The sequence below is a fragment of the Jatropha curcas genome, chromosome 7 (assembly GCF_041381405.1).
Source record: "Jatropha curcas cultivar XTBG-Jc1 chromosome 7, XTBG_Jcur_1.0, whole genome shotgun sequence".
In the NCBI taxonomy this organism is placed as follows: domain Eukaryota; kingdom Viridiplantae; phylum Streptophyta; class Magnoliopsida; order Malpighiales; family Euphorbiaceae; genus Jatropha; species Jatropha curcas.
The window spans coordinates 22,549,547-22,575,801 of NC_143157.1; the positions used below are offsets into that span (position 1 = coordinate 22,549,547).

Genomic DNA, 26,255 nt, shown 5'->3' on the forward strand with positions numbered 1-26,255 from the left:
GCCCAATAAACAGAAACGATGAAGAGGGGAAAACAACATTCACGTGAAATTTGTCGAGGGTTAGCATTGCATTACTTTCAGCATATAAGCTATTTCATAGTAGTTTGGTTCTTGTTTCCATTGGATAAATGGCCGAGTTACACTTTATCATTGAAGACCACTAAAAAATTACATGACAGTAGTTCTATAAAAATCCAGCAAATATAAACATTTATGAATTTGTATGATTTCTAAACCCAAGTTACATTGTAATACTGCAAATATTCCATTGTAATAAAGCTGGTGTATTGACACCCTAGTAGGTTACTTGCGCTACAACTTCGATCCTGGAAGTATCTTATGAACATTGATTATATTATGTATAAGCAAAAGAACCGGCGAAGGAAAGGAATAATGCACCTTGCTTGAGCTGACAAACTAATACTAGCACTCTGTTTTTCTGTTTTTTTTTTTTTCACTCATTTCTTATAAAATTCCTATAAGACCTAACTCCATCGCTGGAAGTCTTCTCGAGTATCATCATTTTATAAGCTGCTTCATTCTTTTCTAGTTGGCATAGAAGAAGATCTAGGAACGCTTTCCTTGAAAGAATTTGAGGTCTTATTTAAAGAAACAGAAGTTGAGGGTCGAAGGAGAGGAGTACCGGCCCTACTTGAATATTCATTAGCATATGGAGCAGGACTACTTGAGGTAATAGTAGCTGGCTGTATCTCGATTTCATTGTGATTACTGGCATTCGTGGGAATATCAAGAAATTGGTGCTCATCTTCTTCGAGTGACAATACTGTACTCGTGTCGGTATGTATTGTAGCATCATCAGCCAAACCCCCATGCCTTCTCTTCCTTCTAGCTTGCTTTCCCCATCCATGGATTGTCTCCCTTATCCTATGTGGGATCAGTGCCGCTTTATAGTTTGTTCCCATCTGGAAACCAAAGGAAAGGAAATCACATTTGATTACGGTACAAAATCAAGCACGATAAATATGTGAAATGCAACAGCTTTCACCCATAACAATCTGTTTACGCCATGCTTGCAGCCACTTATGCAGAAAAGGCAGGACACCAACAGTCACCTACGAAGCAGGTAATCATGCTGTAATAACCTGAATACCTCTCAAATTTGGAGGTGATTTAGGGAACTCAAACTTGCAGCTTACTCTCATATTTTCTAATTACAAAGTTTGTTGAACAACATTGCAAGTCATACATTAATACGACATTGCCCGAGAAAGTCCCTATCTAAAAGACGCAGCTAAATGTCATCCACCATCCAACCATAAGAACAAATGGACCCCTATCAAAAGGCACACACTTCTGCCAGGTCTTCTAGTAAGAAGTGGCTGTAAAGGAAATGAAATTTGCCAGTTTCACATTTTTCAAATGAAATTACAGAATAAAAATATGAATGCAGAAGTGAATAGGAAGACACGGAATAATCTAAACGTTCAGAAATAGCCTCTCATGTAATTTTGCATATCTACAAATAATGGTTTATTGGTTTATATGATTTTCCAGATTAGAATTAGCTCAGTCAGAGAGTCATCAATATCCCAACAAAAAAGTTAAGAGAGCAGAGACTTGGAGTTCAAGACTTGCAGTCATTAATCCATTATCCATCGAAATCATCAAATTAAAAAAGATTATGCTTGAAAAAAATTTTTCCATCAACTTTGTTGTGCTGTATCTATCAACTAAACAGTCATTACTTCATGGAACAAGCATCAGAGTACTTCCACAAATCCAAGTGTGATACACCAATGCATTTTGTCATGGGCTGATAGTTACGTCCCTACAAGCTCCATGGTATGATCCTATAACCTTCTATAGCTAATAATGACATATCTATGCAGGTGCATGTACGCATATAATCTATCAAAGTGTTCTGTTAACTTATGGACAAGTTTGCCATCCCTAGAGTAAGGCTGGCCAGGGCCCCTGGCTGAGGAGCTTCTTAGTACAGTGGAACATGAGATCCCATCCTATGACAATCTACATTGAAAATCTTAATACAATTTTGGGCTAAACATTTCCTAGAAAGCTGTGTCACAGGGATTTTGGATAAACATTGCTGAAGACCTGCAACTACAAGGTGCAATATTTTGTGGGCAAAATTCCACAACTCGATTGTTTACGATGGTGTTTTCCATATATGTCTTGAAAAATATGTTCCTCAAGAAATGATTTTTGTTGAAAATGTACCTGAGTAACAAGGGCATAAAGTGGCAAGGTGCTGTAGCTGCAGAGGAATTGTCCAGCAAACCTACAATAAAAGAAAACAAGTGGTATAGCTGTTCACACCTCTAAGAAAATCACAAGGAGCTGAAATCTAAGCATACCCCAAGATAAGCCGTATGTACACCAGTAAATGGTTTCTAATAAAGCAGGAATTATACCCAAATTGCCACTGTATATAAACCAACAAAAGAAAAAAAAAAAAAAAGTTAAGAGCAACTAGATCAAGCTTCCTGAAAATAAAGACAGAAAAAAGAATATTATAGTTCTTTTCCTCGTAGTCTGAGATCAGCTTTTCAAGTGCCCACAATCCTCATATTCAGTTTGTTATATTGAAGCAACAATACCAATGAGAATGGGAGCTATTGTTAAGAAATTGATTTCCAAGTAAATTTAAGTGTGGTAATTGAAATTATAGGAACAGTCATCTCCAGCAATTAATTGAATACCAATCCAATAATGGAAGAGGAGGTACCCAGAACCAAAAGAATGAAGCCAACTCAAACGCATTCTGCAACAAAATTCAGATAAATGGAAAAACATGCGTCAGTCCTGCTGCTCTGGGACAAGGTCTTATATAATCTTTTAGCGGAAAAAAGAAAAGAATAGACGAAATAAGTTACAATGCTTGAAGCAACTTATCACTATGGCACTACTAACCTGGAACAGAATAAAATGGATTAAGGACAGCAATAGTTCTGGCTTCTTGAACCAGAAAAGATCATCTCGAGGCTTTAACTTTGTTCCTGCAAAGTATCCAGTTATGCCTGCATTCTCCAACACTAAGGTTGCAATAACATGCTGTAGTTTTGCACCAACCAAGAGGACAAGCTGCCCATGAAGTCATGAACTGAAATATCAGAAAATGAAATTTGAAAGCACATCGGACTTCTACTACAATATTTTTATGTATGGTTATGTAGAATTCACTCTCCATAAGCTCCGTTAACTTTATGGATAAAATCAATCGTCTTTTCAAGTGTCTAATCATTAATGCATATTTGCTCTTAGAGACCGCAATCAGGACTAGCCAGATGTAAGAGTTTGGCAATTTTCAGGTTCAGATGTTCTCAAGAATCATCTTTTCAAATTATTGTGGGTATAGGTTGCTACAGTTTTTGGACGGGTTTGGGCCATCCTAAAGGTAGATCTTTAGGAATTCGTTTTAAGTTATTTGGACCATTGTAGTAAACTTTTCTTTTCCTTTTGCAATTTTTCTAAAAACAAATTATTTAAGTCATACGGCTTCCTTCAGTTCAGAACAAAAACTTTCAAGTGATTTTGGTTTCTAGTACAGCTTCAGGCTGTTTTGATGAGTTTGAAGTTAAAAACATTTTCACCACTACTTGTGCTACTGCCTAAAGATGCTGTTTTCCTGCACATAGAAAATGTCGTTTTCCATCACATTGGGGCTTGGTAAAACTGAAACTGAAAAGTAAGAATACTTACGGTGATAGGAATGATGGCTATCCAGAAGTAGAGATTAGATCCTTTAGTAGAAGAAAAAACAAAGAAACACAAATTTAATGAGTTTGAAACTCAGAATAGAATTGATCATACAACATTCAAGACAATAAAGCTTTCATTATTGAAGCAGATAATAGTCATTATGAGATGAAGGTAAAAAGGCAGAAGTAAATCCATCATTGCACACAGGTGCAATGTTCCCAACATTTGCCTTAGCAAGTGCAAATTCATTTTAATGCCATACCTTTTATATTAAACAGCATAAAAGCAACAACAAATCCCCACAATGGGCCACTGCAAGACAATAAATAAACAGGTATCTTAGCTTGGCTTATTATATGCGGCACTCAATCGTGCAAAACCAACCCAAGAATTTTATTTTTGACTTCCACAAAAGTTAGCATTTAATCCAACACAACAAACTCTCAAATAAACTTCTTTTACCTCACACCAACTATCCTTTGGAATTCTTCTTCCATGGAGCGAATCATATAGCTATGAAAATCATATTTCAATGGAAGGTTGTGATTCTGCCAAGATTAGGAAAACAAAAGGATTACATGTTAAAAACAAAAGGATGAAGAAAACAAAAGGAGTAAATTAGCAAAGACATTCAGATGGTAACAATCCCAATATATACTTTGCTTAAAGTCCCAGCAGTCCAATACTAATTCTTAACATTTATTTTACTCATAAGAATCAATGACAAGGCCATGTGCATCAGGGGTCATGTTTTACTGATAATATGCAACCTGTATCAGGTTCATTTTAGCACATGCCAGTACTCCTTTTAATGGCACCTCTGCACTCTTATTCTTCATCTCCTTTTTTGTTTTTGTTTTTTGTGTTTGGTAGTGTGAAGGTGGTCGGATTGTGACATAAAGATGAGTTTGACTTTGCCTAAAACAGTTAATTTTTCTCATCTTATTCAAAGTCCCTGGCTCCACAGTCCGACAAAGCCGTTGAATTCCTAGCTAGAATTGGGAACCATAAACCATATTCCAAGAAGGTTGTGCAGCCTTTGCTTTTTCAATTGGATCAAAGCATAAGCAGTAAGTTAAAAAATATAACTAAACCTCAACATGTCTTTTGCTTTACTAAACCTTGTATGGGACAATCAAGCGCGAGTAGTACTTTATTCCTGCTGCTCCATAGAAGTTTTTAAATAATGTTACTCCACACAAATATTTAGCTATATGTACTGGTGTCTTCATAACTTATCCTATTATGAAGCAGCAAGATTTATATGTAAATACAGAGGGCAGATTTTTTAGCTTTGCAAAAGATGGAGACAAATGATAAATGAGAAAAAAAGGAGCAGAGAGAAGTGAAAAGCAATAATCTTTCAAGGTACCTGTCCATAAATATTAAAAACATATTTTAAAAAGAAAAACACATATCACTTAATTGCCGACAGATGGGACTACATCATACCGTGATAAAGCCCTTGCGGAGAATTAAGTAGTCCATGCGTACCACTGAACGCCCAAATTGCCGAAAGAAACAAGTCTGCATGTCAATAGAACCAGAAACATAGTTAAATTAAATGTATAACAAGTCTGCAGGTTCATTTATTCTTTTAAAATTAGTTTTAATTAAATGTATAAAATTATTTTTTATTGCACTGGAAGTGCTAGCAAGGAGAGAGACATGATAAAACTCTCCCCAGTTAGCTTTGGGGTAAATTGTGACAAAGCTTCCAAATTGGGGATTAATTATTCAAGTTTCAAAATGGAGTGCAAGTGCAACTGGAAAAGCAAGCAAAATTTGAGGTAGACAAATCCATTAGGTTGTTTTAGCAGAAGGAATTAGAGTGAACGGCAAATGAGCAAACTTTACAACATACAAATAGTGAAGAGCAAGAAAGATAAAGTTTTGCACCTACCACCCAGATAAGAAAACTATTCCTGGCCAAAGGATTTGATGCATGATATCTGACAAAGGTTGTTTGCCTTCTCATGGTCTCCTCTCTTGTGATTTCTGGTGCAGAAGAAAATACCAACTTATAATTTTTGTCCTAAAACTCAGTAATCTGGATTTAACCATTTTTACTTTGGAACTAAATGAAGCATCAAGATGCCTGTTATATCACAATGCTCACTTATCATGTCAATAAAATAAATGATATAACAGCTAATATATGTTGCCCGGATATTCGATAACGGGACATGAAACTTCCTAAAGTGGAAACCTGGAAGATGCCAGAAAAATCTATTCTGACCCAAGCAAGCACAAGGAAAATTTCTGCTCAAAGAACCATTATTTCTTCATCCAATTTCTCCAGGATACCATAATCTTTGAGCATCATTACTACTATCAAGAGCTCTACACTTAATGTTTCAGAAAAGAAAAAAATGTATATAATCTATCAGGATATGCCTAACTATTCTCAAGAAAACCAAATCAGCACCTCCAAAAATATGCAGAAGCAATGGAAAGAAGAAACATATGAGAATGAGGTCACTGCCCTAATGAGATACAAACATGTTAAGAAACAAAAAATCTGGTCTCAATATCTGCAAAAACCGCTGGTATTAATTTTCTGGAAACTTTCATACCAAACAAAGGCCATGAGACAAAACACATCCTTCCAAATTTGATTTGCCCTAGAAGAAGGAAGAAATTGGATGAAGATTTACAAGAAACTATTCCAGAACCATCTTAAATTCAAGATTCTCCTATTTAACTTTTCTCTCCTTGAATTGTTTTCAAAGTGTATCTCTTAAAATTTTCTCAATTCCAAAACATATTCATAAATTTATTGGATTTTGAAATCCACCTAAAGGTTACTGAAGACAATGTTCCGCAGGTGTCCCAGATATGTATGTTCTTGCAACTCCCATTCTTAAGTAATTCTCAGTATGCCCTTAATATTTGAGAATATAAATTCTTAAAGTTAAGTGCTACCAGGAATAATATGAAAGTCAAAAAATAAATAAGTAAATAAAAAATAAATGAGCATGCTCTGGATTAACCATTTGAACGCAACCCAGAAGTAAACAAGAAGAATGTACCAAGAGCTTTCTGCTATCTAAATCTACAAACAATATCAATATGCTGTTTTCAGCAATACCTGTTAATGTATCATGGTGGTCCATATGAGCCTCTTCTTCCCATATCCTCCAACTATGAATCTGGTTAAACAATTACAATTCTAGAACAGTTATAGAAAGCAAAGGCTTTCTAATTTCATAATTCAAAGTAACAACTTCCCATGCATGTAGGCCAAACATAGTACCTAATGATAAAGGATTACATAACTCTCAGATGGGAAAATGCAGAGCAGAAATAACAAAAATGAAAAGCAATAATACCCGACTCTAATACCATATCACTGTTTCAGACCTAAAGTATAAACAACCTACCAAGTAAAGTGGTCCATTCATTGTCTAAAGCAACACCATTTCTCACACTCAGCCTACAGGAGTAATCACATAGATGATGTATCTTTAACAAAATTTAGAGAGTTACTCTCATTATATTATTTCTTTAAATCTGAGAACCAACTGCAATAACATCTTTTTTAATAATAAAAAAAAAAATGCTTAACTTACAGAATTTTCATTTAAGCAAGAAGGTCGCATAGTTTATTAAACCTATGAACCTCCTTATCGGTGAATATTTATTAGACATGGTCACTAAGGATTCATAGTTCACACCATATAGCTACTCAACAGTACCTGGATTTTATATCATCATCTACAGAGTGACGAGCATTATAGGCCAGATTTTTAAATTCGTTGTGCATCACAACATACAAATTCAATTACCATTCAGTCTGTTTATCAAATTCAGTCAGCTAAATGGAAAAGGGAAAAAACAGACATTGCAAACAAGGCACCATTACTTCTACTAACTTGGCCATTCCTAAAAGATTCATTAGAGTAAAATGCAAAATTTTCTACTAAATGATGAATCGTTTTATAACCTTCACAATAGCTAACAGCATTGTTAAGCAACTGTAAGATACGTGTGTGACAGCCATGACGAAGATGAAGCGATGCAACTGCTCAAGACCTTCATATGACACAAATGGTTCATGTCCCTGAGCAACAAAACAACTATTAGTATACTATTATGCATTTCCAATGAGAGAAAAGAAAAGAATCAGATAGATTGTTACATTATATTAAAAAAAATGTCCTTGTACTACATTTAACACACACAAGAACTAGAAAGTAGTATTCTTCAACACTTCAATATATATGAACTTTCGGGGCTTTTAAGATTTTTCTTTGTTATTTTTTCCCTTAAGCTCCCACTTCATCCAATAACTGATAACCCATCCTCATTGGATTTCCTCTCTTCAAGTTAGGATACTAGTTGCAAGGCAAGGTATGGGACTTGTTTTGGATCCCACATTGGAAGTATGAGATTTCAATGGGGGGTTTATATGAACTTGGACTCTCCAAACTCAACAGCTAGTTCTTGAGGTGTGATTCTCCCAAAGTTATAATACTTCATTTTCAATGTTTAATAATTTCTTCTTTCAATTGAAAACTCCCTCTCTCTCTCATTCTCCCCCCCCCCCCCCCCCCCCAAACCAAAAAAAAAAAAAATATTATGGGAACCATAGAACACATTGAAATACGAGCATTAACAATATTTACGAGGAAAAATACTTGCCTCTTTGCAGGTATTCCTATCCAAGCCATTCAGCATTCTCCGGGATGAGAAACGAAGAACAGAAAGGATTAGTAGTTTACGCCCTAGGGAAGAATCATCTTCCTTCTCTTCACCAATCTCAGACAAAGAGCAAGGAGTAAAAGTACTATCATAGAACTTTGATGGAATGCAAATATTTGCTATTGTCCTTGATGTAGCTGTAAGAAGGAGTGATATGAATCCAAGCAGCATCAACTCTGAAGACAAGGGCAAAAAATTAAGGCTGAAAATGAGTTAGCATACATATAAAGAAAAAAAAAGTACTTACTAAAATATTTGGAATTGCATATAGAACTTGAGCATATACCTTCTTTCATTTTTTCCACGGCTGCAAGCAAAGGTTTCCGATTAGTTGTCCGAAGCCACTGAAACAAAGGAATGAAAATATGTGAAACACAAAAACTGTTGAAACTAAGACGAATACTAATATTAGGATGAAGTAACTTGGAGTTGGTTTCACTTAGTAATATCCTCACGATGATGATCTTGAGTGCTGGCTGTTCAATAATTATAATGTTCAGAGTATTTCCTTGTTTCAACATATGATGGATATCTTTCTAAGACAAACGTTGGAATATAGCATAAAACTATCTCCACGCCAAATATTTGCAGTGCTCTGCCTATAATCAAGCAAATCTGGTGGCTTCGTATCTCCAACTTAATTACGGGCTAATGTCCATATTATTAGCCTTAAACTTGATAGCAAAAGAGTTCCCTTATTTTTTATTCTTCAATTTGTAACTTAAGACTAGCAATGTCTTCCCACGAAAGCTAAACCAGATTTCCTTTTGCGACAGTGAAAAAATATCTGAAAGCTTCAGATCCTTAAAGCAATTCAAACAACCGAAGAAAGTCTAATCTTACAAAAAATTGTGGGCTCAAAAATAAATGATTAAAGAATCGTGTTACAAAAGAAAATAAACTTACTTCACATCAAATCCTAAAAAAATAAAAAATAAATAAAAAAAGACACTTTTCAGTATCTTGAAGAAAATAATAACAATAACAAACGGTAATGAGGTAAATGCAAAATAACACTCACATTGCTTAGTCTGTGTATTGAGCGCTCCACAATCAAAGAAACAGCCACAAAGATTGTCAACACAGTTGCAACAGACCATGTTGGAGTTAAAGCCAATGATCGCATTTCTTTACTATTTTCTGCCATATTTAACAAATCCTACTCATATACCAAAAAGAACACTTTCTTTTAAAACTTGACCCCTAAAATCCCTCTTAAGCGAACCACAAAAAACAAACCAGGAGCCATTTTCTAAAACTACAATTACATTAAACACTTAGCTTCTCAAATTCACAGAATCCTAAAGTTGGATCTTTTTTCCTATATTCAACAGTAACAATGCACAAAAGACAACTCTAAATTATGGGTAACTCACATTTTCAAGCTATATATGATTATAACTAAACAAAAGAAATGAATTTTTCCTTTTTGTCACCCTTCTTTGAGTAGAGAAAACGCCTAAACACAGCTTTCTCACTGAATAACCTCACTCTCTCTTTCTAGACACAGTTTCTGGGAAACGTCCCTATATTTTCATGGAAACTGAAGTAATTGAATTGAACTGACCATATTGAAAGAAAGCAGATCCAGTGGAGAAAGAAGCGGAGAATTAAAGGTTTTTTTTTTTTATTGATCCTATAAAATTGTTAAGAAATAGAGAGTCATTGAAGTTGGGTCTTTAGGATTTTTATTATCAGGGAAATGAAAAGAAAATAACTTTGATTGAGGTCTCGAGTTCCGGAACTGCTTTGATAATTCTGGTTTTTGATCTCTGTGTTTCAATGGACAACACCGATATGCCAGCACAGAAATTAAATATGCCGATGAGAGCCAGAGAGAGGATAGTTGCACTTGCAGCTTTCAAATCTGGAATGAGAAGCGAAAACGACGTCATTTTTTTCCTTCCCTCACGGTCCACTTAACTCAAACCATGATTAAGAGTAAAGATTCTGTTTAGTTTAGCTTATAATTAAATCAAACTTGTTAATATATAAATTTATAAATAAAACAAAGCTTGATTTGACTATAAAAACCATTCCTAAAATAAATTAAAAATAAAATTACTTCGGATAATTTATCTAATTTTTAACTAAATAAAGAAATCATATTCTAAGTTTTAAAAAATAAAAGAAAAGAAAAGTAGGTAAAAACACCTAATTTGACTAAATGACATTTCAGATCTGATTTGCTAACATTTTGTCCTGTGACAAAATCAGTTTGAAAAGGACAAATTACTGTTCTAGTCTTTGCAAATTCTACAGGTCCCATTCGCACGTTAAGGAGAGATTGGTGCTTTTTTGTCATTTTCAGGGGAAAGTAAACATGATCATATAGAAAATAATCTGCCTGCTTGATCATAGCCTCCACCACAGCAGTTCGAAGTGGTGGCAGGTAAAGACGTTCATCATCTATATATTTGATCCAGATTTAATTTTTTACAAGAGTATTTCGTTATACATGATGTCAAAATATTGAGGTGTTTTAGGAGGGCCTCTACTATCGGGATTAAGGATCGCAACACTACAATTCTATAAAAAAAAGACAACGCCTCTCGTCAGATTTCAGGAATTGACGCACCATATAAAGATGTTTTAAATTAATACATCAATACCTAACCGGAAACTCAAGCATATCGGGAAGCGACTAACACACCTAATATTCTCCCTTATTTCAGTTAAAAAAAACATGTAAAAAATAATCCATGTCAACGGTCAGTCGGTCACCACCATTTTATTATTTGGAAATTGGTCAATTGTGCTCTAGAAAGTAATAATGTCAATACACTTTGATCTATTCAATAATTTTTCTTTTTTAATATTGGGCTTATGCCGAATATTCACATTTAGGCAATTAATATATATATATATATAATATTAAAGAAAAACATTTTAAAAATATTGACATCATAGTTATTAAAGGCGCGTCTTAGACACGCCTCAAATACCTTACTTAAGGCTCAAGGGCTTGCGCCTTAACAGTTCTGAGGTGAGCGACTTCACTCAGCATATTGCCTCTAGGTAGAAACATGCGCCTTTTTTGTGCCTCAGGCTTGAGCAAGGCGCACCTTTCTATTTTTTGTTTTCCAGAACAACTCACCTAGGATTGTTTTTTCAATATAAAGCTATCTAGCAAATATCAACTTACACAAAATAAATTAATAAATATAAAAGAAATAAAATGCAACGCAAAAACTGGTGATGTGCTTTGTGATCCAACCTCCACTCCTTCATCTACCACTCACCTCTTGCAATCTAGTCTTCACCCCCATTCCATCCAAGTATAACTCTTTTAGTTTTTCTTCCTACATTTGCTTTCTATTTCTTTCTTTTTTTTTTTTAATTATACTCTTTTTTTGTCTTAACTTTAATATCTTAAAATATAACTTATCATGTTGCCTTTTTTTCTGATTTATGTGTGTTTCTTTCCATGTTTTCTACTTTTTTTTCATATTTTTATTGACATCTTAAAATATATTTTTTAGATTTATGTATTTTTTTTTTCCGCGTCTAACTTTACTCAGGCACGCGCCTTCATCTGGAGGCTAGCGCCTAGGCTCCAGCAACCTTTGAGCCTTAGCGCGTTTTATGCCTTTAATTATTATGGTTGACATGGACCTCTCATTTTTCAAGATTTTATTTTTCTTTTTAAAAAAAAATTAAAAACGATGGGTGAGCTTTTACCTAATTAATTTATAACTTTTAATTGATTACATGACAAAAATTAGTTGTAGACTTTTCCATGTAGCTATTTCATAAAGTTAATATTTCCATTGTAAGAAAAATTGAAAGGAGAATTTAGGAAATAAAACTATATCATTATATAATCTCTTGCATATTAAGTAAAATTAAAAAGCTGAACCGAATTGATTTAGTTTAAATTTTTATTTTCAATTATTTAAATTAATCAGTTTAATTTTAGTTATAATTTTAAGAAATTTCGATTTTGGATTCAATTATATAAAATGACTTAAATTGTCTAAAATTAAATTTGAACTAGCCGAATTGAATCTACCATTTTATTCGATTTGATTGTGAAAGTAATTTGGTTTCCATTTAATTTGAAAATATTTATAGACAACCAAAAAAATTTATGTCAATATACAGGTCAGGTTATTCTTAAATACATAAAATTTCACTAAAAAATTTTGATTAGACTCGTGCCAAAAAAAAAAAAACAATAATTCAACTGACCTACAAATAAAAATCAAGTAAAAGAAAGCAATAAAAATTTGAGTGATTTATTACTTTTATTTTTTATTTTTTTTCTCTTTTTTTGTTGAGTCATGAAACTTGCACACGTGTGGAGGATAATTCTTACATGGTACGAGTCGAATTTAGGGAAAACATAGAAGGTGGAACAGACAAAGGCTAGAGAATAATTTAAAAGGAAGGGCAAGGCAGACATCCTAGGACCCATTCAATTTGTTAACTTTAACATATATGTATAGTAACTGGCAAACAAAATCATATGGGCGGTAGTGGCATGTCTTCATGCATGGAAAGAGACATGTAAATTGGAACCACTCCAATTTCAGTCCCCAACCACTGATTAATTTAAAGGTTACCGACTGATCTTTTTCATAGCAGAAAATAATTTATGAATTCTTTTTTAAGACAAACATATTTGCTATTATTTTGCTAGACTATAAATATATTTGGCATGATTTGTGCTTGACCAAACTACATTATTTTTAGAAAGAATCAAATTAAATAAGAGGAACCATGTATAGATATGAGATATAAATCAATATATTTTTATATTTTTGTATAAAAAGTCTAATAATAAATCACTTATATATAAAAAATAAAAAATATAATTTTGTTTAAATTATTAAATCGAGTTGATAGAGCATAATATATGTGTCATATGTGATCACTTACTTCATTTTGTGGCTATTCAGAACTTTTAGATAATAATAACTCCGATCTGTATAAAAAAGATATATCTGAGGTTTATTTGAAAAAAATATAAATCAGGGTAATAAGTGATCACCGGTGGAAGTTTATCAATGGTCGTTTGTAGAAAAAGAAAAGTGAGCTTTTAGATTTTTCGAGAGAAAAAAAGACACGGCTTGATCCAATTACATTCATTTGAGATATATTTATAAAAATCCCAAACTGAATTTGAATGGTAAAAAAGACAACCAAAAAAAAAAAAATGATGAAGTTGGAAGAAAAAATAGCAACCATTATTCCCATGACTTACTCTTTCTCAATCTTTTTGTAAGTCCAATGATGCATGTGGGATAGAAGCCCCCGCTGTATTTTAGGGTAATATCCGCTCCGTTCCTTTTAGAGAAGATATAGATGGTTATAAATGGGTTTGAAATGGATACAGATAATGAAATTTATAGATACCCACCCCGCTTCCAACCGTAGATGCATGTTGTCCATGTTCTCCACGTGGCAAGTGTAAAGTAGGAAGGGAGGTGTTGGTCCTTTCAGAAAGAGCAACGAAACTGATGGCTGATCACTTGAATGGAGAATTGCGGGTGCCAGGTGATGTAGTACATCAACTAAAAAAATAAAATGCGTTTGATGTGACTTTTATATTGTGTGTTAGATCTACAACATACACTTCACCAGTTGTGCAATTAAAATAAATTGGACAAATAAATTTGTAAAAGTGAACTTAGATTGCTTGTATTGAAATAAATTTATAATTACATATGAAGTAAATGAACATAAAATAAGTCATAAACATAAAATAAAAATACTCAATTTCTTATTTCAATGTAATTATCAAATTTTCAAAAATAACAACTTCATTGAAAATCCTATAACCCATGGCTTATTTGGACATATATTGACAATTTCAAAAATTCCAACATCTTTAAAAGAGATTAAATTAATCCCAATGATTTCTACATTTTAATTTATTTAATATAATAGTCAATTTTTTTTTATATAAAAGTTCTGTGAATTACTGATTTTAAATCGACATTGTAAATTAATTATGGAATTTGATAATAATAGTTATGTAATACAAATTGTAAATTATAAGATAGAGCTTTTTCATTCTTTTATGTCTTTTTATTTTTTATTTTAAATATCAATAATTAACATATATTTAAAATAATAAATTTAAAATTTCTAGTAATGCATTATTTTAAAAGTCTAATAAAATATTCAAATATGTTTTTAAAGTGTCCAATAAGTGTCTCAAATGTGTCCATAAAATGTTTGAATTTAAATAATAGAATGCATTTTCGAAGTATTCGACACATACTCGGGAGTTTCTGAGGGGTGTTGTCCAACACGGGTACGACATGGGTACTTATTAAAGTGTCTGCGTAACTTAGGTAATACCAAATATACTATCAATTGAGACCAACAAAGTGTTGGTTGAGATGATAAACAGTCTTAATTCTTGCAAAAATCTTTACGTTGTACGACGAATAAAAAATCTTTACGCTTTACGGCATAAGGAGAACTACAAATTCTGATTATTTCCAAATAAAAAATACTATGAATTGTGAAAGCAAATGGGTCTAGCCAAACTAAGTCGAATTAGTTTGTTTTTGGTCTAACTGAATATATATATATATATATATATTTTTGATAATCGAATCCGAAAATGAATAGTGTAAGAATCTATTCAAATCAAATTGGATCCAATTATTTCAAACTTAGTTAATTACTTTGGGCTCAAAAATAAATTCGATTAATTATATGTGGTAATAAATTAAAATAAAAAATTAAACGGTTTTCTCTATTCAAATGAATCGACTAAAATGTTTAAAATAACCATTCAAATTCGATTGTTCAATTTTGAAGGAGAAACCGAGTATTGTGGACTCCTAAAAGCAAATGGAAAGAGACATGTTATCCCAACCCCAAAACTAGAAAAAAAAAGGAAGATAACTACAAGTCCCATTAGATAGTTTCACGTTTGACCCACAACATGCATTTGTTCACCAAAATTGACTTTGGACAAAGTTTATTTGTCTAATTTCTTTAATTAGAGACAATGACAAATGACCAATTCCAAGCTTAATCTACCAATTCGGGAGCGGTAAAATGGTGTCGGTGATTGACCGTTTAAAAGTTATTAATTAGTGTATTTTTTCAAATGTGTCTTGCATAATATATATATATATATATATAGGGACTGTTTAAAGCTTGGTCACAGACTCACAGTTAAAATTTTTTGCTCCTCTTTACAGGTGCGTTTAGTGAAAATCGAACTCAAAAGCTCTTTTAACATGTCTAGCATACATTATCAATTGAGTCATAACCCGTAGGTTGCATAATATTTATATTCATCGTATATACTTAATTTAATTTTTATATTATATATATTATAAAAACATCACAAAATTTAAAAAAATCAACAAAATAATGGTGTGATAATGATTTTTCATTCGATTTATGGAGTTCTAATGATAAACCAATGAATTACCTAAATATAATAAATGTTTTGTATCTAAATTGTTTAGTAAAAATTTTAAGTAGTAGGCCTAACCGTTTAAATTTGACTAATTTGCGCTCGTCCTCATGGGTAAAGAGGCTGATCCGAGGAGAGTTTATATCGCGGAAGATCAAATTTCGTAAGTACTATTTGCCGCTAAGCTACTCCATTCGGATTTAAATTAAACAAATGACCTACACTGACTTACTCTCACATGTGACTTTCTTAGCTTGAATTAATTTTTTTTTTTTGAATGTAATTCATTAATAATAATATCAAGAATTACAAATAAGTTAGGATATTATAAACTGTTAAAAGAGAAAAGATAGAAAAAGAAAAATAAATTGCAAGACTATCCAAGAAGGGAAGGCAAGACCACATGTGATTAGTAATTCCACTGGTTTTTTACATTTTAACTTATTGATTTTGTATTTACATTAATTTGAATTTACTCCATTAGATTTTTACCCTTTATCTCCGTTGAATTATTAATTTTATATATGACCTGCACTAATTAAATTTTCTATATCCGCCCCTATTTTTCACTATCTTATCTTGAAAAACAAATGGAAGAAACGCTGCCGTTTCAAACTAATTATTTTTAATTTAGTATATTATTCATACTATTTTTTTATAATTGTACACTAGATAACCGCACTGGACAGCGACTTCTGATCTTCTTGCTGCAAGTTATAACAACTGAAAATTTATGCTTTCATTTACATCCGCAAGAGGAGAGCAGATCTGTACATGTCAAATAAACAAAAGGAATGGATCGGCTCTTGAAAGCTGCACGAGCATCTGGTTCTCTTAACCTCTCTAATCGCTCTTTAAGGCAAGTTCATTAAAACTACTTTTTAATGTCGCATTCTTCGAGAATGACAAAATGAATAAATGTGATTGAATCTAAGCTACTAAAATTGAAAATCTGTTTCAAATTCTGATAATTAATGGTAATTTATCTTTTATTTATGGGTTTCGATCTTTAGGGATGTGCCCGATGAGGTATATAGAAGTTTGGATGCGGTTGGAGAGGGTGAGAACTGGTGGGAGGTAACTTTTTATTTTATTTTATTATAATTATTATAAGTTGGATCTATAATGGAACTGGAGATATGATTGGTGACTTGTTATTGCTTGATGGTAATTGTAGGCTGTGGAGCTGCAAAAGCTAATTTTGGCCCATAATAATATTGAATTGATAAAGGAAGACCTGAGGAATTTACCTCAACTTGTTGTTTTGAATGTTAGCAACAACAAACTCACTGCTCTTCCAGCTGCAATTGGAGAGTGAGTGTTTTGGCTTATTTATATGGGCTGCTTCCAACCTGTAACTATCCTTTCTCTGATTTTGGGTTCCTTACTTTTTGTGTTTGATGCTTAATGTGGGATTTCTCTTTTATTTAACAGGCTTCCCTTGCTTAAATCATTGGATGTGTCATTTAATATGATACAACAAGTGCCTGAGGAAATTGGATCAGCAACTTCTCTTGTCAAGTAGGCTTCTACCAAAAATACTTACGCTGTTTCAATTTTCATTGCACTTCTTTTGCTCAGTGTTGCCTCTTCAATGTTTATGATGGCATTGCTGGCCATTTGATTGACATTGTACATTTGAAGATCTTTGTATGCTTTTCTCCCCCTTGAATTATTGTGTCTTTATATGATTGCACATGCGCATGCATGTATTTTTTACCTTGTTCAAATTTTGTATCCTAACAAAATTTGATGTGAAGAAAGAAAAGAAAAGAAAAGAAAATGATAGTTTTGGACACAGGTGTCTTAACCAATTGCTTGTAATACTTCACACTGGTTAATTGTTTTTGTCTTAAAACTAAGAGAGCAAAGGTTTAACTTCTAAATGAAATCTGGTTCTCAGTCTTTTATATGTACTTAATTTTGGCCTCTAATTCCCTTCATTTTGAATGAACTACTTTTCCCTGGTAGTGCATCTCTTTTGTTCCTTGTTGTAAGCAATCACACTCTTCCAAAACCAATCTTTGGCTAGACATTTTTTACCTGACTAACCTTCAGCATTTATCCATAATGTAGCTACAGTAAAGACTTAAATCTGCATCATGTCTTTAATCACTTGAGTTTGAACAATAACATTTTTCTGATTGCAAGTGCCTAACTGAAAAATTTATGACCAAGCATCTCAGTTATGTGTTATCTATAAATGATTGAGAATCATTCTCAATTAGCCCTGTCAGATATCAAGTTGAAATAAACAGAAAGAAATTGTTGTTTATCATATCTAACCCAAAGTCGAGTTAATTAAGATGTGTGATGACCAAACAAAGACCAAAGTATTTAAGAAAACCAAAATACTTAAGAGTTAAGACTTACATGAAAACCTATTTTCTAGGTACTATAACTCCATCTTTTGAGACCATTGAAGTGGGCTATGCTAAGATCATGGAAGATATGTAAGTCAAATTGTGAAAATGATTAATTTCTGTCACATTCTAATAGTGGTAATTGAACTTGTTAATTTAGTTCATGTGAAAACTACTTTTGGTCTAGTACCTTCATTTGACCATCAATATCTCGTTGAATTCTAATCTTGTGTTTGATTTGTCATTGTGCATGTGTGTGTGCATTCTAGGTTTGATTGTTCGAGCAATCAGCTTAAGGAACTCCCAAGTTCACTTGGAAGATGTTTAGATTTGTCTGAATTGAAGGTAATGCTTACCATGATAAATGATGGCTATGCATCTCAATTTGTAAATCTGACACAAACTACAACTTTCTATTGTTAGTATCAGATGCTTATAATGTCAATGTTGTAACGTTTGAATCTGAGTCTCTTGATGCTGCTAAATGAGAGCTGTTTGTAATTTGCAAAACCCATGCATTTAATAGAAACGTATAGTTCCTTACCTTTAGACAACTACATTACCTAGTTACTCATCGGGTAATCATACAGAAGGTGGTAATTTACAAATTCCAATATCATTGTTGCTTGTATAGAAGTAAATGTGCTAGCTGGTAAGTTCATATTTTTAAAGTCAAAGGTTTGTGATTACTATTACATTATCTAACACATACTTCTAATAGTTTTTTTTAATTGATCTTTAATTGGGTTAGTTGTAAGGCAAAGGAAAGAAAAAGAACATATTTGTGGTTTTTGTAAATTAGGAGTGAAGAAGCATCTCTTATTGGGGCTTGTTTACAACCTAGTTTTTACACTGTATTATGCTTAAATATTCTTTTCAAGAGATCAGGATTCAAACATTTTTAAGTATCTGATCTCTTATGAAAACTTGCTTATGCTACGTTTTCCACAGGCATCAAACAACACTATCACCAACTTGCCTGAAGATATAGCAAGATGTTCAAAATTGACAAAAGTAGAAGTGGAGGTATTAGCAAGATTTGTCTTCTTTATTACTCAGTGATGGCTGTTTAGTTTTTTGTTTGGGAATCTAAATATATATCCAGGTAAATCGTCTCTTGTATCATAATGAAACTTCTACCTATGCCAGGGAAACAAGCTAAGAACTTTGTCAGGGAATTTGATGGTTTCATGGACCATGCTTACAGAACTTAATGCATGTAATGACCTCTGGTAGCTGTTGAGTTAGTTCTCTGATAACAGTATCAAATTTCTATGTTTTACATATGTGGAAATCTAAAAATATTTTCATTGTTCCAATCTGAGCAGCAAAGAACTTGCTGACTGGTATACCGGATAACCTTGGAAGCCTTTCACGACTCATTCGTCTTGACCTTCATCAGAACAGTCAGTATTAACCTAGTGTTTCCTTGCTCAATATCCTCATTTTGTTAAATATATCATAATAAGTTGCCTGTATCTGAGTTTTGCAGAAATTTCATCCATTCCGCCATCAATAAGGGGCTGCACTTCCCTTACAGAATTTTATATGGGGTCTTAGTCTCACCCATTTTTAAATAATACATTTGAGTTATTTGGGATATTTGGAGTATGTGGATATTGTATCTTACTTAAAAAGTTCCACTTTTGAAATTCATCTTGCATTTGTGACCTCTTTTCAGGAACAATTCACTGTCTACTTTACCTTCTGAGATGGGGGAACTTTGTCGCTTAGCAACACTAGATCTCCACTCAAACCAGGTGTGCTTTATTGAATTTGTTCTAATATAATAAAAGAACTTTCCCTCTATATTTGGTTATTGGGATAGGTTAGAGCGCAATGGTCTATTTGATAATAACTCATTCAACTTCATTTGACATGAAGTTCCATTCTGTATTAACATGTTTTATCAGTTTTTTGGTACCTGAATTTTGTGTTTTTGAACCCATGCTTTCATAGTAATTGTTGAGAAGATTTATTTGCACTAGTCATCTAAGAGTGCTCCATTGGCAATACTTTTGTTTCTTGTCTTGCCTCATTAATTGGTTTCTGCAGAAACATTTCAAAACAAAGTTAATTGCACTATCATGTGGTGTGATTGCATTCAATATTACCTCAGACTCGAGGTGTTGGTCACTAAATTATGGCCTGCATACTAATTACTTTATACTGTGTGCAGCTGAAGGAGTTCCCTGCTGAAGCATGCAAATTACGTCTTTCAGTCCTGGATCTTTCAAATAATTCATTGAGTGGACTGCCCTCAGAAATTGGTAAGCTTAGCAAATTATAGATTGATATGAAATTGAATCAGTTCTCTATGGATTGGATGCAATAGTCTAAGAAATTTTGCGTGTTTCACAAATGTTGGAGCATATGAAGGAATCGTTTTTACGAGAGGGGATTAATCCATTGGGCTAAAACAAAATCATTGGGGGCAATTTCTATCATGGCCAAGAAAACATTGAAACCTATAGTGCATGCTTATCATTAGATGTTGTGTTTCATGATATTAAAATTCCAAAAATGAAACATACTGAGGGAGGACCATTTTCTATCTCCATGTACTGAGATACTTGGTGGAATTGACATGATCTGAAAAGCAACTGTCCTTGTGTGAAATGAGGGAATACAGCATACAGAATTTACTCCTGGACTCTTCTAATGATCATTATCATTTTACTTATTCTCAAACGTGAAATATCTAGTTTTAGTGCTAAGGATGCAAATATAACCGTGGTCTGTTGGTCCATTTGCACCTCTATCATGCTTTCCTTTCTTTAGTTTTCACTTTGCTTGTTGGGCTCTGAGGAGTTAAACTTGTTGATTGTTTAAAATAAAAAAAACAGAACACCTCTCATTCATTGTACAGGCAAGATGACTACCCTACGAAAATTGCTGCTTACTGGCAATCCATTGCGAACTATACGAAGGTGAGGGCCATAGCTTTATTCTGCATGAATTCACCATGCTTATTCATACAAGTTCATTAAATGATATTTTCCCCTCTGCCAGCTCATTGGTTTCTGGACCTACCCCTGCTTTATTGAAGTATCTTCGAAGTAGACTTTCTGAAGGTGAAGGTATGCTAGTATTTTTTTTACCCATTTGCATGATTAATAATTCATTTCTAAGTTTGTTGCCTTCTACCATGTTTTTCCCTTCATTCATTCTGTTGTTGTTAAAGTACTGATTTCTTCCCAGTACTAGATGCACATGATTTACATCTATAAATCACTTAAAAGAATTGTCCTTCTCATATAGATTCTGAAGCTACTACTCCAGCAAAGGAGGAAGTTATTTCCAAGGCGGCTCGATTATCTGTTAGTTCAAAGGTACCCGTCATTTTTAATTTCAACTTGACCTTTTTTTAGATTTTTTTGTAGATTAGGCTTACTTGGAAGCTTTGAGCTTGAAATTGACCGTTGAAATTTTGACCATTTATGTGCACTTGTGATCTTGTCAATGCAATAAACTAATTTCTTCTATTTACTGGGTTTTTCTTCAGAGGCTGTTCTCTTAGCTAATTTTGTATGTAATTCTGTACTACATCCAACTTGAATCTGAATGACCAGATCCGACCCAAACTAGTATAGGCTTAAGGCATATGCTTGTTTATTACTTAATAAAGCAAATGATTTTAAAAATTTTTAAAGTTTTTACCAGCATTATTTTCTCATTTCAAAATCCTTTGTTTCCCTAGTTTATGCTTTTTTAAAAAATTTATTTCTTGCTATTAATTGATCAGAGTGGAAATGATAACAAAGGATTCATATAACCGACCCCAACTAGTTTGAGATTGAGGCTTAGTAATCTGCTGCATAAAATAACTTGGAGCCAACGTGTTGTGGATTCTTAAACATGATATTGTCTTACTTTGGGTTTATTCTAAAACATGCTAATTATGCATTTGGGGTAGTTAAATTCTGCTTAGAAGGATGGCACCGTCAGTCTCCCACTTCCCACATGCGAGATGTGGGACATTTTTGGTAATCATTTGCAGTATGCATTGGGGTAGCCTTGCCTTTCCTTTCCCTTAGACATCGCAATCGAGGTATGAATAGAATACAGTCTAATGTCATTGGTATTGATACCAAGAGATGTTTCCAGCTAAGCTGGCTGGTGCCTGGTGCCTACAAATCTTATTATATTACTGTGCTGTTAATTGCATTGTTCCCCATAAATAATGTGGTAATCCTAGCAGACAGCTTAAATTTTCTTTCTGTCTAATTAGTCTATAACTTATATATTTGATTTCTTTAGCTCAATTAATGCTTGTACTTTCAGGAACTTTCTCTGGAAGGGCTGGGTTTGAGTGCTGTTCCATCAGAAGTATGGGAATCGGGTGAAGTTTTAAAAGTTGATCTCTCTAGGAATTCCATTCAAGAGCTTCCAGTTCAACTTTCTTCATGTGTTTCCCTCAAGGTAAATTTATTTTATTTTCTGTATTTATTAACATACTGGAATTTCAGATGAAAAATGCTAGTATTTTATTATTTTTACTCTTTTCCCAAGTATGATAAAAATTTGAGCCAGTCCATTTTTTTTTTTTTTTTGTTTCTTATCTTATTTCAGAATTTTTATAATGGGTATGAAGTATAAGAAATGCAGAAATAGGTTTGATAGATAACATTGCATGTCATGTTTAAAGGATCTGTCGACAAGAATCTGTTAATCATGTAGATGCTAACATCTACTGTCGTTGTGTTTAATCTTGAACATCTTGATTAGGTACTAGTGCCTGGCACCGTGAACATTGAAACTGATGTTTTTCATATGCTTTGAGTGGGGAGGTTGTTGGCATTACCAGGTCATAGATTATTTGATATTTGCCATCTATGATTGTTTTGTGTGATAAAAAAAAATTGATTTTATGTCATGTAATTAACAATACTCTCTGGAGGCTGAAAAGGGTAAGAGTATGGCCTACCGATAGGAGGTGTCATGTAAACTATCACTGATTTATCTTCATATTTATGCAAATCTGCAGACTTTGATTTTATCCAGGAACAAGATCCAAGAGTGGCCTGGTGCAATTCTGAAATCACTTTCTAATCTTGCATGTTTGAAGCTGGACAATAATCCACTTAGACAGGTATAAAACACCTGATTTATGATTCTTATAAAATGGACTAAGGGATTCGTTATAGAATTCTTTTTTTTTTTTGGTAGATGTTTTTCTTTTATCATGTTCTTCTCAACTTTTCGAGGATAACTTTCGATCTTTGCTGTCATTAATATAGGGGCATTGAGATAGAAAATTGATATCCAGCCAGTTTGTGCCCAGTAAGAATTGTTAGTTATCGATCATGAAAAAATTAATCCTTCATTAAAAAAGTTAAGATGATGTTGCGGCTAGTCTGGGTTCCAAAGATGTTTCCTTAAGGTCTTCATTCTTCTTCCCATTCTCCCCTTTTTGTCTTGTCAAGATTGCATACGTCAGACATCTTGAGGTTTTCAAGTTTTCCTTTTGTGTTTATAGACATCTTGTGGTTTTTAACAGTGGATGCAGCTCAAAACTTATCCTTTTGTGTAATGCTGCCTGCTTTCATTTAGTATGATCTGGTCATCCTATTGTCTTGATCCATTGTTGCATGTGCTGGATTTCAAGTTTTCCTTTTGTATTTATATGTGCATTTCTACTCTGATCAATTGGGTATATTTTATCTTACTTGACCTGTAGATTCCATCAGATGGATTCCAAGCATTTTCAAAACTTCAGATTCTGGATCTAAGTGGTAATCCAGCTTCGTTTCGTGACCATCCAGCATTTTCTAGCTTGTCACATTTGCAAGAGCTTTACTTGAGGTCAGTCAGCTGGTAATTGTGGCTGGGGCATGCACACATGTATAATTGTTTCATAAATATGTGTGACGTTCTCTGCATTTATTTATGCTTTGACATGCAAAGTAGTTTTGTGGATATCAAAATTTCATTTATCTTTTTTCTGTTTTAACATGACAGACAAGTTCAACTTAATGAGTTACCATCAGATATATTGAGCTTACAACAACTGCGGATCCTTGACTTGAGCCGAAACTCTCTGCAATCAATCCCTGAGGTAACAATATTTATTTGCTGGATAAAAAATTCAGCATATGAAACCATTAGCTAAGAAATGGTTAAAGTCGTCATGATTGCCATGACTTCGATTCTGATAGATAAGAAACATGGGAAACGATTCATCTGCTACGTGATTTCTGCATACAAATTCCTTTCTGTGTCTCTCTCTGTGTGTGTTAAGCCAATAAAAAATTATTTTAGTAAGTTATTTAATTGTATGTTAGAAATAAATGAAATGCCTTCATTTCCCTCTTTGGAGAAATAAAAGAAAATCATTTACACTGGATTGCCAGCCTGCAGGTGCTTGACTGTTTGTTACTTTTCCATGCAGGGTTTCAAAAATCTTACTTCTCTTACAGAGCTTGACCTGTCTGACAATAATATTTCAGCACTTCCACCAGAGCTGGTCAGTATACCAAATCCTTTCGCTATTTATGGGTTATAGGAAATCTTGTTCGAAAAACTTCCCTACCTCTTCTCCAACTTAAACGAAAAGAGAAGAGATGGTTGGTTTGGTAATATCAAATCACCATTTTTCAGAATGAGCTTAATCTCTGCTATTATAGTGATAGTCCTCATATTCCTAATGAACAGGTGTTGTATGATTGAGGGTTGTGAATGTTAGTCTATTTGTAGCAAATTAAAAATATCATGCTAATGAAATTATATAAAGAAGCTGTGCTATAAAAAGGAACCAGACCTTCTTTAGCTCCCAATTTTAATGTTATGAACCACAGATAAGACATGAATTTGTTTCTCCTATACTGACTGTCAATTCTATTGCTATGGGTCATAGTCATAGATAACTAAAATGTTGTTTTCTCCAAGCATTTGTTAATTGGTACAAGAACCTGTTTATTTTAGCTTTTTGTGCACTTTTTGCCATTAGAACTTGCTATGTAAATCATTGAAGCATTTATCTTTATTAACTATTTTAACGTTATAGAGTTGTGCTATTGTGGAATAATTTTTTTTTTTCCTTCTTTTTTGTTGGTCCAGGGTTTGCTTGAACCAAGCCTGCAGGCCTTGAGACTCGATGGAAATCCATTGAGAAGGTATGGTAACAAAAGGATTTATTTGCTAGTTCAAGTTATAGCTTGATTTTGATTGAGTTGACTAGATGGTTTTGATGCATGAATTTCATTTGATAGTTTGATATCTTGGTACTTGGTAGTTGAACTTTTTCTGAAATAATATGCAAAAAACATGAAATTCCAAATGAATTCTACAAAATTTTTTAGAATTATTTTATACCAAATAGGGTCTAAGCAAAAGAGATAAGTTTAACCTTCTGGTTCTCCCGAGCATTTGCATCACCGTACTGATTATAATTCTGTATTTTTTTTTTTTATTCTACAGCATCCGAAGAACAATTTTAGATAGAGGAACAAAAGCTGTTCTGAAATATTTGAAGGACAAAATTCCAGACCAGTAGCTCATTCATGTCCCTTCGGTACTCCTGCTTCAAATTTTTGTATTCTTAAAATTTGTCTGGAAGCTTGATTTGAAAAACCTCATGTTTGTAATTCTGAGAGTAACAGTTTGTAGCATATACAGTTGTGTAAACAAATGGTTGGATTACCATTGATTTTTCCCTATTTGCTTTCTTCATCATCATTTTGTTGATTTTCAATGCAAGGATAATCCGGAGCTGAACTCTTTATTAACAATATGCACTGGAAATTAAGGATGTAAATGAACCAAATTGTTTGTGGACTAGTTGAGGTTCAGCTCGATAAAAGTTTGGCTCGATTCGAGTTCATTTTCTAAACTAACCAAACTTGAACAAAATTTTAGACTCGTTTAAATAAACGAACCAAGCTTGAGCATGAGGTTAACGCATGTGAACAGTTTCGTTTACAAGGCTCATGAGCAAGCATGTGAATGGACTCGTTTAGTAAGTTCGTGAACAGGGTTAGTGAGTTCACGAGTTAGTTTGTTTACTAGGCTAACGAAGGGCTCATTTATAAATCTATTCATACTTGCTTTATTTTAATTATCATTAATATTTTGATATCATTATAATTGTGTGTTTCTAATATTATTCTAATCACAATTAT

At 33.2% G+C, this 26,255-nt stretch overlaps 2 protein-coding genes across 7 annotated transcripts; one reads left to right on the plus strand and one right to left on the minus strand.

The window, feature by feature from the left end:
- Positions 1 to 38: 38 nt before the first annotated feature.
- On the minus strand, positions 39 to 10,289 carry LOC105644251 (MLO-like protein 11). 4 transcript variants are annotated; one of them, XM_012229541.4, is made up of 15 exons: positions 9,407 to 10,280; positions 8,672 to 8,729; positions 8,326 to 8,561; positions 7,628 to 7,744; positions 6,773 to 6,833; positions 5,585 to 5,679; positions 5,134 to 5,208; positions 4,144 to 4,229; positions 3,944 to 3,993; positions 3,682 to 3,722; positions 2,893 to 3,063; positions 2,708 to 2,743; positions 2,337 to 2,404; positions 2,200 to 2,260; positions 39 to 923 (listed from the first exon to the last, which is right to left on the minus strand). In XM_012229541.4, exons 1-15 carry the CDS (start codon positions 9,530 to 9,532, stop codon positions 537 to 539), a joined length of 1,668 nt encoding a protein of 555 aa, XP_012084931.1. In that variant the 5' UTR covers positions 9,533 to 10,280; the 3' UTR covers positions 39 to 536. The 4 variants fall into 4 exon arrangements, with proteins under 4 accessions (XP_012084931.1, XP_012084932.1, XP_089579762.1 ...); XM_012229542.4 differs by having other exon boundaries at positions 8,326 to 8,587; positions 9,407 to 9,488; XM_089723636.1 differs by lacking the exon at positions 9,407 to 10,280 and adding an exon at positions 8,841 to 9,313.
- A 6,157-nt stretch (positions 10,290 to 16,446) lies between these two features.
- LOC105644250 (Leucine-rich repeat (LRR) family protein) lies at positions 16,447 to 25,793 on the plus strand. 3 transcript variants are annotated; one of them, XM_012229536.4, is made up of 21 exons: positions 16,447 to 16,631; positions 16,786 to 16,849; positions 16,950 to 17,086; positions 17,207 to 17,293; positions 18,405 to 18,480; positions 19,087 to 19,161; positions 19,285 to 19,354; positions 19,464 to 19,541; positions 19,628 to 19,688; positions 19,817 to 19,895; positions 20,315 to 20,405; positions 21,005 to 21,065; positions 21,148 to 21,215; positions 21,397 to 21,467; positions 22,420 to 22,557; positions 23,123 to 23,227; positions 23,816 to 23,940; positions 24,097 to 24,193; positions 24,527 to 24,601; positions 25,195 to 25,250; positions 25,555 to 25,793. In XM_012229536.4, the coding sequence occupies exons 1-21, from the start codon at positions 16,567 to 16,569 to the stop codon at positions 25,628 to 25,630; spliced, it is 1,755 nt and encodes a 584-aa protein (XP_012084926.1). In that variant the 5' UTR covers positions 16,447 to 16,566; the 3' UTR covers positions 25,631 to 25,793. The 3 variants fall into 3 exon arrangements, with proteins under 3 accessions (XP_012084926.1, XP_020538942.1, XP_089580303.1); XM_020683283.2 differs by lacking the exon at positions 16,447 to 16,631 and having other exon boundaries at positions 16,950 to 17,126; XM_089724177.1 differs by lacking the exons at positions 16,447 to 16,631; positions 16,786 to 16,849; positions 16,950 to 17,086 and adding an exon at positions 18,165 to 18,225.
- The last annotated feature ends 462 nt before the right edge of the window (positions 25,794 to 26,255 follow it).